The 12,877-nt window shown below is 34.4% G+C and overlaps 1 protein-coding gene across 4 annotated transcripts in view; it reads right to left on the bottom strand.

The window, feature by feature from the left end:
- LOC129940399 (uncharacterized) overlaps positions 1-12,877 on the bottom strand; it is a 66,106-nt gene that overhangs the window by 43,141 nt on the left and 10,088 nt on the right. Inside the window, exon 3 of one of the 4 annotated variants that reach the window (XM_056048719.1) lies at positions 2,599-2,675. The exons of the other annotated variants lie outside the window; for them this stretch is intronic. Coding sequence (XP_055904694.1) covers positions 2,639-2,675 — 37 coding nt within the window. The 3' untranslated portion in view covers positions 2,599-2,638. Of the gene's footprint in view, positions 1-2,598; positions 2,676-12,877 lie in introns of those variants that run through there. 4 annotated transcript variants of the gene reach the window in all.

Raw genomic sequence — 12,877 nt, 5'->3', positions numbered from 1 at the left:
CCACCGCGTTCATGCGAATTAAAGCCTTCCGCTTAATTTGTACGGAGTTACGTTAATTCATTGCCGACAACCCAGAAACTCCTGAAGAATTACAAGCCAATATTCAAGCCACCATTGACACCATATGGGCTGATTTATTGGAAAAAGTAATACAAAATTGGACTGATGGAATGGTATATGTGAGCGAAGCCGGAAATATAGGGTGTATTCATAAACGTCAGCCTAAATCGTTTTGCACATGAGCTAACTAACGAACTACGAACTGCGAACTGTGGATCTTCGCATATTTTGGCTTTACTTTCACATGGGCTTTATTTCTATTCGCAGACAGCGACGAATTAAATTATTTTTTCTGCGTATTTTCTTCAACCATGATCTTTCGTACAAAAACAAAACAAGACTGGTATAATTTTGAGGTTATGTTGTGCGCGAACAATTTATTCGTTGTAGTGTGGATGGTATGTGGAACGCAAATAGAGTTTGACAGTTCGTAGCAACCTCAGTGCAATTCGTTACTACCAAATTATTTTTACAAAATTTTCTTATTTTAGAGAGCAAAATGCAAATTTTATTATCCTAACATTATTGCCAATTGGTTTGTTATAAATTAAATGCGTTTTGGTTTGAAATTGACTTTTTGAAGTGTGTAAAATCACGTTTGTTCGTCCATTCGTTGTTCGCTCTCATGTGCATGGCCCTTAACTAAGAACTGCGTTATCTGCATTCATAGAGTCAGATTTTCGATCAACCTAAAGCTCTATTCACATGTGCACGACCAACGACCAACGAATGAACGAATATTCGTCGATTTTGGCATTTCTTTCTCTTGAAGAGTTTTTAATTCGTCGCGAGTGAAGTTTGACAACTAGCCACAGCCAAACATAATTCACCACCGAAACCAAAACAAGAATTATTTTTTTAGGTTAAGTACGCGCGATTATTTTATTCGTTGCGAGTGTGGATAATGTGGAACGCAAATAAAGTTTGACAGTTCGTTTCAACTACAATTTTTTTCGCGAAGAATAAATTTGTTTTCTTAAATTTATTAATGTATGATATTGAAAATTAAAAATATGCATCATAAATCAAATAGAACCTATATTCCTATTGTTTTTTTTTAAGAAATATGTATGTCTTCAAACCTATATAAACTCACATTTTGTAATTCATTCGTCGTTCGTTGGTCGCGCTCATGTGAATACTACTTAACCTAGTCAAACTGCAGTACCTACCGTTCATAAACGTCAGACTGTCATCAGCGTCGGGCAGATTGTGCAGCTGGATTTGTTTGACTGCAGAAAGATCGGGAATTATTAAAATAATTTGTATAACAACAAGAAGGATGAAGTGGCACTGACTCGTAAAGATTGAAAGTAATGGCAAACTTTTTGTTAATTTTTTGATAAAAATAATTTAAATTAGTGTTTTTATCATCAAAAATCAAGTTCAACAAAATTTGTTTGGCAGCCATTTCTCTCTGACGTTTATGAACTCTGTTTACATACAAATTGGACTAAGTCAGAATTTTTAGTTTACTGCAGACTTTCTGCATTGGGAGTGCGTTCACAAATGCATCAGAAAAGAAATGCGATTGTACTAGCGCAGATTTTCTGCGTTTATGAATACACCCATAAACTATTTTCTAGATTATAATAAATATTAAAAATATTTCTATCTTAAATTACATTTTAAAGTTCTTATAACTCTTAAAAAAACATCCGCTTCATGCCAATCAAGATGACATAAAATAAAACACGTTCGAATGAACTTGAAAATGATACGCTTTCTTAGAATACATGAATTCATTCCGTCTTTAATTTGAATCGCTTTCAGAATATCAAGAAAAAAATCATCGTTTGTAAAAAGTTTAAATTTTCGGTCCCCTGAACTTCTTAAGAAGTTAAAAATATTATTTCTTGGAATGTAAAGTACTCCTTCTGTCCTTTTCTTATACTTTTCAGTAAAATCAAATGAAATTAAGTGCAGTGCAGAAGAAGTGCTACGACATTTTCTAGAGTGGAGGCTCTTCTATATGTATAATAATCAAGGTCAAGATTATAATACTTAAAGACAGATTAGATACGCATAAGCTGAGGTCATTATATATTTATGACTCACTTGAGTTTCGATTTGTGTGTAAAGTAGGTAGGTATGTATATTTATTTATTTTTTTAGCTAAACATGACCTAAATTCTTCTTGCTTCTTTACCGTAATATAATTCTTAATAATCCATATAGTTTCCTTTTATACGAATAAGAAAAACAAAACTAAAGACAACAACAAACATAAACAGAAGCAGAAGCAAGAGCTATAACAACAACAACTCTAAAAACAACAACAACGAAATCCCATCACCTCTAAAAACAAAACTATATTTTCACTTTTATCTTTTTACGTTTTTGTATCTTTATCCATTTTGCTTTTGAGTTGATTCAATTCAGAAATCCAACAACAATCTTAAAAATAAGCTAAACTAATGGTAAAGTGTGTTCCCAATGTTTATTCCTCGAATGCTATTTCTGAAATTAGAGTTTTGGAGCTCGTTCACTCGTAGCCAGCTGTCTGCCCTTTTTATTCCCAGAGCGACGCATGAATGGCGACGACAGACGATAGGAAGGTAGGTTACGATGTACAGAATTATGTCTTCTTCATTGTCAAAGTCAACAGGTCTGACCTAAAATTTATTTTAAAACGAAGTTCGTCTACATTAATAAATGTGTTGTGTATTAATATGACGTGTGGCGCTTGGAGAAGTACATTGGATAAGTTTCTAGAGCCACCATAATAATAAACCAAACAAAAATATATAAATACAGAACAACCCAGCCAGCACCTTGTAACTTATTTAGATGACGTATTCGTTTTGTTTTTAAATAATATGGGATTTTAAAAATTGATAAATTGATATTTTTCAAATCGATTTGTTTTCTTCTTTTGTTCTTTTTTTTTAAAGCAAAATTACTTAAAATAAGTCAAGCGATAAATCTTGGCAATAGTTTGATCGATTTTATTAATAGTGTTAAACTAAACACGAGCTAATGATGTAATTTAATATGGAGCTTATTGAATTGTCTTACAATATTTTGTATATCTATAAGGAAAAGGCCTTGAGAAAAAAGAAAATTTATATAACAGTAAATTGATTGAAATACATGCTGCAATTATAATCAGCCTTGTGGAAATAAATTATAAAATTAGCTAAAAAAGTAATTTTTTATTCCTATAGCTGGTAAGCCCAGCCACAATAATGCTAAAGACTACAGAGCCAAAAGTTGTTCTAGAGACTTCTTGACATTCACGTCCGAAGCAGTTTCAGGACTGATGTCTTATCTCCTACAAAAAGCGAACCTATTCTAAATGCAAAAGTGTAAACACGGGCTTGAGAAGAAAAGAAAACTACTCTAGATTCTTATGGAGTCTTTACCAAGTAGATGCATACGCAGCCGATGACGAATCCTTACCGGCGACAAGAATAGTTCCTAACGACTATAAGCGAACAACTGAACTACGATTTGCACCTGGACAAAGAGCTTTGGCTTGACCATTAATCCCCTCAAACCTAGTACTTTTCAAAAATAGGATGAAAATCCTAAACCTTGTTGCCTAGCGGTGTGGTTCCACTTGCTCATGTTCTGCATGATGGTAGGTTGTCAGATGATTTTGAAATCCGAAGCGGAGTCAGACAGGGCTGTATTCTGTCGCCAATATTGTTTTTGTTGGTGATAATCGATGTACTGCGCTCAGCTCTGTCAGGTAGCGGAGGGGTCCAATCGACTTTGACATCCTATTTAAAGCACTTGGATTACGCGCACGATGTTTGCTTACTCTCTCATAGGATCATGGATCTCAATTAAATGACAACAAGTGTGGAGAGAGAAGCAGAAGTTGTGGGGCTGGAAATTAATTCCGACAAAACAAAAATGATCAGCCTCGGAACCCTACCATCCTCTCAAATAAATATTTTCTCGCAAACGGTGGAAAAAGTGGAGAGCTTTTAATACCTTGGAAGTATCGTTTCCATCGAAGCCGGAACCGAACAAGACGTCATCTGCCGCATCGGCAAGGCAAAAGCAGCGTTCGGTTTGCTGTGAAAAAATTGAAGGAATAACTCTGCTTAACAACAAAGTTACGACTGTTTCGCACAAATAGCGAATCCGTGCTTTTTTATGGGTACAGCATTTGGAAGGTTACTTCAGCCATAACAAGAAAGCTGCAAACCTTCGTAAATAGATGTCTTCGTAACATCCTAAGGATTTTCTGGCGCAACCGAATATCAAATAAGGTCCTTCATAGAAGGACAGGTCAGGAACCTATAGAATCTATAACTCGAAGACGTAAGTGGCAATGGATTGGACATCCGCTTCGAAAAGGTAACGAGTGCATTGCCGGAAAAGCAATACAGTGGAATCCGCTCACACAAGAAGGAAGAAGAGCTGGACGACCGAGAAGCACATGGCGCAGGACAGTCGAGGCGGAATCATTGTCACTAGGCAAGAGTTGGAGGAAGCTGAAACAGATATCTCCAGTCTCCGGAAACCGTACAGGATGCCGCGTAGACGTAGTAGAGGCCCTATGCCCCTTAAAGGGTTCCCAACGGACTTAATAGGTCTGAGGACCTAAGTAAGTAAGTAAAGCATCTTGCACATGAGGTACGAACTGCGAACTGTGGATGTTCGCATATTTTGACGTTTCTTTCACATGAGCTTTATTTCTATGACAGCGACGAATTGTCAATTTATAATAACCCTTTTCAACAAACAAAGCAAAAGTGGTATAAATTTGAGGTTAAGTTGAGCGCGAACTATTTATTTGTTGCAGTGTGGATGGTATGTGGAACGCGAATAGAGTTTGACAGTTCGCAGCAGCCACACTGCAATTCGTTACTACCAAATTGTTTTCCAAAATTGTCTTGTTTTAGAGAACGAAATGCAAATTTTACTATTCTTACATAAGTGTCAAATGGTTTCTTATAATTTAAATGTGTGTCTATTCGTTCATTCGTTTTTATATGCAAGGCCCTTAAGCAGTATTCACATGAGCGCGACCAAAGAACGACGAATGAATTACAAAATGTGAGTTTATATACGTTTGAAGATATATTTCCAGTTTCTATTTGATTTATGATGCATACTTTAACTTTTCAATATCATATATTAATAAATTTAAGAAAACAAATGTATTTGTCGCGAAAAAAGTTGTAGTTGATACGAACTGTCAAACTTTATTTTAACACTCGCAACGAACAAAACAATCGCGCGTACTTAACCTAAAAAAATCATTCTTGTTCATTCATTCGCGATTAATTAAAAACTGTCATGTGAAAGAAATGTCAAAATCGACGAATATTCGTTCAGTCGTTGTTCGCTCCCATGTGCAAGCCCCTTAACGACTATATAAACAAACAACTGAACTAATGCTTATCTACGATTTGCACCTGGAGAACTTTGACTTGACGATTAATTCCCTCAAATCTAGTACTTTTTACAAAAAGGTATTAAATCATAAATCCTGTTGAAAACCGGTCTGGTTCCATTTGCTAATGTGTGCTAGGCGTTCAGCCAACCTAGCTTAATTTTTTCAAATGACTGCTTTTAGCTAGATTGCACCCAGTTCATGATCATAGCGTCTCCAAAATCATCCTTCCTCACATAAGGGGCCAATAATTATCCTTAAGACCTTACTCTTGAACGCGCCTAAGAGGTTGGTGTACCTTTTAATAAGCACCGAGGTTTCGGATCCATATGTGAGTATTGGCAGAACCACGGTCTTGTGCTGCAGCAGCTTAGAAGTTGTGGTTTTTTTTTTGATTTAAAAAACTTTGATAGACTTTAGCAGGGTTGGATGGCTCCAAAAATCAACTCAAAATCACATAAAGTTAAATATCTAGGAATAATCTTGGATACGTAGTACCCGTGGCATGATGGTTAGTGCGTTGGACTGTCATGCCAGAGGTCTTGGATTCGATCTTTGCCTGTGCCACCTAAAGTTTTATTCACGGGTACTGCTCCTTGCGAGGAATTGACAAATTCTCCAAGAGTAATTCTTGTCATGAAAAGTGCATTCTCAAATTTGCCGTTCGGATTCGGATTAAAAATTTTATTAATTTTGTAATCTTGGATACAAAAAATATGAGCTAGATTCCAAACACACTTGAGAGATCCAAAAAGCTCAGATCGCGTTTTACAAATGTAATAGAAATTGAGGATCGAACTCTAAAATGTTACTGTCGATGTCCGAAAAAATTGTTAGGAAAATGCTAAAGTAAAAGAATGGTATGCATAGGTATAACAGGGGCGATGAGACCAACTCCAACTTCAGGATTGGTAGCAATACTCAATCTCTTACATCTCGATCTATGCGTATAAGAAAGAGCTGCAAAACAGCAGCGAAACCAGTTGCTGGAAAATGGAAGTCAAATAGAACAAGAACAGATTCTACAAAAATACTTGGAGAACAATGTGAGCACAGATAACATGGCACCTTGACTTAACTTCAATAAACCCTCCACAACAATCTTTCCCTGATGAAAAAAAGCACTACATATCCATAAATAAGTCGACAATGTTGATATACATAGATGTACATACAGTCATGGACATTAAAGTAGACACAGATACAGTTGCTAAGAGTAAAACCAAATTAAAACTACAACGTCCAACGTCAAAAGTTAGACTTTCTTATGCAAAATAACATGGGTTTTATTTTTTTTTGTTGGCTTAGTGATTGTTTGGAGATGTTCTTGGTAGATATTAAAATAGAAACACATTGGAAACCAGAATTTAATATTTAAGTAGTATCAAAAATATTAGTTTTTGATATTTTTTTTTTTACTTTTATAAATTAATAAGTTCAATTTAGGAAGTAAATTCAAATTATTTTAATAATATGACATTTAATTCTAAGAAAAAATAGGTTGCGGTAAGCATTGGGCAGGTTCAGACGACATAAGGTACTTGAAAGTTAGGCATGTTTCAAGTATCTGATTGGCTGCCAAAAAATATCCTTCCAATTAAGGCAACTTTATTGGAAAATTTTTTCATTCAACTGAAAGCTGAACTTTATTACTCTATGATTTATTTATTTTCTGCACAATTTCATGTAATACTTTCTGTAAAGGGATTCCTTGTCAATTTGGAAAAGAAGTAGCTAATATTTCTTTGCAATACAAAATAAAGTTCTGAATTTGAAATTAATGACACTTGAAAAACTAACTAGTTGCCTTGGTCAAAATGTACGTTCAAAGAATGAAGTTGACTGCAAACGAAGTCCCTTATGTTGCTTGAATCTGTCCATTGTTCCCTAGAAGAGAAAGATGTCATTTTCGTTCTACGAAGTGAGGGAAAATCTTAGAGGGAAATAACTAGAATAATGAGCAGGTTTCTCAAGTTGATTGCAAAAGCAATTTTACAGCTGAAAACAAAAAAACAGAGGGGAAAACCAAGCAAAACAACCCCAAAAGAAGACTGAAGCATAATTCACGCCTTAAAAAAAAGATCCTTACAAGTCTTCAAGGGAAATAAAAAACAATAACTTCAAGAACTGTTCGTAGAAGACTTGTTGAATGTAACTTGCTCAGAAGGATAGCAAGAATGGTGCCCTTTCTAAGGAAAACAAAATATATAACAACGCGGTTCAAATTCACTCACGGTCATTTTGATTGGTGTGGCCAAAAGGAGGCAAAAATTGGTATAATGTTTTGTGAATGGACGAAACAAAGATGCATTTTTTCGGAAGTGATGGCAGACAAACCGTTTGAAAGAACGACTCCCCAATTAACGATATCGTCAATAATTTGCTTATTGTAAACACGTAAACTTGTCACTATCGTCTCATCGATCATTTTCAGTATAAGATAACTGAAATGTCAAAATAAACTCAGCGAAAGATAATGCTTGTTCGATAACTTGAAAATGTTATTAAACTTGGTTTTTGTCTATGGGAAGTTGTGAAAATTTGCAACAAATTGCTTTTTACCAAACTTACCAACTATTTTGTGGTGTTTATTGTTATTGTTACTGTTACTGTAATTTTTTTTTTAATATAATTATAAAGGCCTATTTGAAAAACTTTGAACAGAACTTTAATGGTTTAGATTATTTTACAAGTGAGAAAGAAAAAACAAAAATATAGGTTGGAAGCGATAAAGGGTCTGATTTATCTCTTATTTGTTTCCATAACCGTTTTTATTTTGTAACAAAGCTCAATTAACACTGGAGTACACGCGCCTTATTCTTATACACCAAGGCACGCGTGGCCTACTATGATAGACCATTTAATAATATTAATAATTTTTTATTTTAAAAAACATATAAATGAAATAAATATTTTTGCGTAATGTTTAATTAGCCTTAAACATTAAATAAGCAAAATTTATGAATTTTAGGTAGGAGTGTAAAGTATTTCCAATCTAATACTAATAAAAAACTGTTAAGTTATGAAGAAAAATGTAACTTTGGTCTATTATAGTAGGCCACGCGTGCACTTCAGTGTTAAGCCGGAACATTTTTATTTCAATTTGCTTAGTGAGTATTTGGAAAGGTGATATCACTTTCACGAAACGCTATCGTTTGACGATAGTCGTTAAACAGAATGACCCCCTGAATTCCAAATACATCCAGAAACGGACAAGAATGGTGGCGGCAGTATCATACTTTGGGGTTAAATGTATTGGTATGGCATTGGACCAATACATTAGATAGAGGGTAAAATGGATCAAAATATGAAGGTGAATATCATGAAGGATAGGATGCTGCCTTATGAGGACGAGAGCCTGCCTCTCAAATGTGTTCTACAGCAGGACAACGACACTTAGCACACATCCAAATCTGCTCAAAAGTATTTTAAGGATCAACAAATCAGCGTATTGGAGTGGCCCACCTAATTGTCTGACTTAAACCCCATAGAACATTTTGGGGAAATATAAAATATTTCAATTGACAGACCTCGGCGATTATTTTACTCAATGTCCAACAGAAGTCACACTGTAATTAAAGCTAAGGGCCAGCTTACCAGATATAAAAATAATTTTCAAATCCAGAATAAATCCAGAAATAAATCTTTGTATATATTTTTTTTTTAATGTCCACGAAATTTATTACTTTTTTTACAATTATGAATTTAAAATACTTTATTTTATAATTTTATAACGAATAATGGATAGCTTTAGTTTGAAAGAAAAAAAAAATGAGAAAATGAAGACCAAACATGAAAAAAAAATCTTTTTAAGTCAATAAAAAATTGAATTTTTAAAACTCTGTTTGGTGTTTCTATTTTAATGTCCATATCTGTACATATACTGACAGATCGAAATGAGATGCTGAGTATTCTTTTCCGAAACGTTCAATTTAGCTAATTCCTTCACACTTCTCGATAAAAGCAGCGCTTTTTAAGCCGAGGTATTGGTAGTGATATTCATAAGTAAGTTACAAAACAGGTCTTAATGATGGCGCTATCAACATACTCCTTAGCAACTAAGCAGTACTAAAATTGACTTCTGCCTCAACATTCAAATCAACGCATATAAATTACTGTCTCCATGAACTTACGGTTGCCAGCTTTGCTAAAACAGGTCACAGAGAAATGCCTTTAAATAAGTCGAACCAATCCAATATATTCCTAATTATACTTTAAGAAATCAATGAAAGATGGAAAAGCCTTGAAACCCAAATTTGACAAAACAAGATCCCGTATTTGATTATGAACGTGGACAAACAAATTTTTACAATTGCTTGTACGGTATCCTGTTGGAAAACCATACACAAAAATGGACTCATTACCGATGACAAGTTCAAAGGCTGTGGTGATGAAAAAGAGCATGAAGACAAGAAGTTACCCACTTTTTGTGCCAAACGAGATATGTGTGTATGAACTCTTAGGTAGATATTTCTTTTATAACCTTGAATAACTCGAAGACATTCCAGGAAACAGTCTCTTAGGCTTCATCAAAGCCTCTAAATGGCTAGAAAATGAAAACCCACTTTTAGGAAATTTAAACTACTTCTGGGTATCACATTCTACAACACTCGCCAGCCCATCTACCTGACTGAACCGAACCTAACACCTTCAACAAGTCATGATACAATTTGCATACTAATTTTTGTTCCAAATTCTTAACGTTTGAAAGTTTGAGTGGGTGTTAATTATTCGAGGAGCCAAACTGATTTGACTTAACGGTGTTCAAGGTGTATATTTGTTCTTACTAGAATGCTTGGAATTCAGAGTGAATTCATTAACACTTTGAAAATCTTTTTTCCACCCTGATTAATGCCCTCAGTGCTTCTACATAATATTGGCATAAACACATTCTGAACTTTAATTAACTTATTCTTGTATTATTTGTGGATTTAAGAAAATCAGCTTAGAATTTATTTAGAAATGATTTTGAGCAGCTAGATAGAAAAATTATCTGAAGGTCTTTGGAACTATTGAAATTTAGGTTACAAATCATCAGTTCAAGGATAAATAAAAACACAGTAATATAAAAATACCTGCATCATTCATGAGCAATATGGTAAAATGAATGAATTACAAACTTTAGCCACAACGAGTTTTCTCATTTGCCATATGGAGATGTTAGTGTTTTTCATCTGTTTCAAGATCAATTCCATAAAGGGACTTCAAACAACTTACATTATGTACATCTGTTTATAAAGTAAATTAATTACTAAATAAATAAAGACTTTTCTATTTAATTTAAAAACTTTTTTACTTTTTTTATTCATCATCATCATCAAGTAAATGAAAATAATTGTAGTTTTTTTTTTAAAACCTTATTAAAAGCAATCGTGAGTTCATAAAACTTAAAAAAGTGTAGACAATTAAGCGGTGTGGTTGAGCTTTGCTTAGGTTGTCACACTGTATTAATTTTACACCGGTAGCTAACATCATCATAATATAGTATCATCTCTAAATAAGCTTGATTTTTATCATTTAAATGGAATGTTACACGCAATTCAACAATATTTTTTCATTTCTTAGTGGAAAAAAGTTGATTTATCTAAATTACGCTGAATGTTGAGGAACTTTTATAAATACACAGATTTTAATAAATGATACAAAAAAGAAAGTTCATATTATGATAATAATTTGCTCACGTAATCAACTTAAATAAGTTTTCAATTAAAAAAGTTCTCAGCAGCTAAAGTAATACAAAATATTTTGATAATTGAGCTTATAAGTATGATATAACGGGTTTCCAATAAAAGGTTTCATTTGGAATAGCTGTCACTTTTGAAGCTGTCATCTTTTGATATTTGACAAGCAAACATTACGCCATTTATTAAATTGAAGCGTTAAAGTTTTTCCCAATACCTTCAAATTAGGCAGGTTGAGGCGACATAAGGGATATGTTAAAAGTAACGCAAGTTTCTAGTATCTGATTGGTCAGCTGCCAAAAAAATGTCTTCCAATTAACTTTAGTGGAAAGTTGACAGGGAAGTTAGTAGGAAAATGTCCCTTACAATGAAGTCAAGTCTACTTTTTTGTAGACAATTATGTTTTTTTTTTTGTAATTTTTTGAAGTGAAGTTCAGAATTTGAAGTTTATGACACTTTACCAACTAACTAAATTTAAATAAATCAGCAATGGCGGATTCAGAAGGGGGTCGCAAGGGTCACACACACCCACCCCCCACCTGCTGGGAGATAATTTGTTTTATCATTTTACTAGGAACTTTCATCTTTTTTTTTATTATTTACAGGCTAAAGCATTCTACATTCTCGATGTGCGATTTAAGAAAGAATCTCTATACTTACAGTACGGCCGAAATTGAGCTCAAGAGTTAACTGATGAGCATTCCTGGAAGTGCGAGTATTGCGGCTGAAACGTTTAAGGGGTGGAATGCAACTGGCTAGTTCAACAGAACATTGTTTTTAAAAATATCGATAAAACAACGAAAGGCATGAAACATTGCGGCGGTGTTCTAGCGATGTAAATTTTTCGATTATAGTTCTATCGCCTGTCATTTTTAAAGCCCTTTTTCGTATTCTATCCAAGAGATTGAAACTTGTTTTAGGGGCACCTGCCCAGATATGCAATTAATTCAAGCTTTGTACGGATGAAGACTTTGTAAATTACAGCCAGATCAGAAGGAGTGAAAAATTTCTTGCACCGTCGGAGAAATCCTAAGCACCATTTTTGGCAATATATATATGATCGTTCCATAAAAGGTGATCTGTGATACACATACCAAGTACTGACCGTTGAATAGTTTCTTGGGTGCAAGTGCCACCCATAGATAGTGGCAATGGGGGTGTGTTACGCTTTAACGACACGAGACAGCATTGAGTTTTCGAAGCATTAAATTCTACACGGTTTTTGATTCCCCATTGTACAATGCTGACAAGATCAGAATTTAAGTTCCACATCCGAAGGACAAGGATGTGAATCTGCCCTGGGGAACACCAGCATTTATTTTATGAATTTCAGACTTGTAACTATCCAATACAACTTCTATTGAACGGTTAGAAAGGTAATTTCTAATCCAACGAAGAAGAGATTTATCTATACCAAAAGCACGCATTTTCGATAAGAGAGCTTGGTGCCAAACTCTATCAAATGCTTTTGCAATATCAAGTGCAATAATCTTACTTTCTCCAAAACGATGCAAAGATTTGTTCCACTGTTCGGTGAGATAAACCATGAGATCACCAGTGGACCTAATGCTACGAAAGCCATACTGTCGGTCATTAAGAAGCTTCCGTTCTTCAAGATATTTCTTAAGCTGAAAATTAATCAGCGTTTCCATGATCTTGGAAAGAAGGGACGTAAGTGCAATTGGACGATAGTTAGAGGATGAGGAGGATTCGCCTTTTTTAGGGACAGACTGGACAAATGCTATTTTCCATCCGCTCGGAAAGAGACCTGTAGAATAGGACA

This window comes from Eupeodes corollae, chromosome 1, assembly GCF_945859685.1.
Source record: "Eupeodes corollae chromosome 1, idEupCoro1.1, whole genome shotgun sequence".
Classification (NCBI taxonomy): domain Eukaryota; kingdom Metazoa; phylum Arthropoda; class Insecta; order Diptera; family Syrphidae; genus Eupeodes; species Eupeodes corollae.
This window is presented reverse-complemented; position numbering and strand designations above follow the sequence as displayed.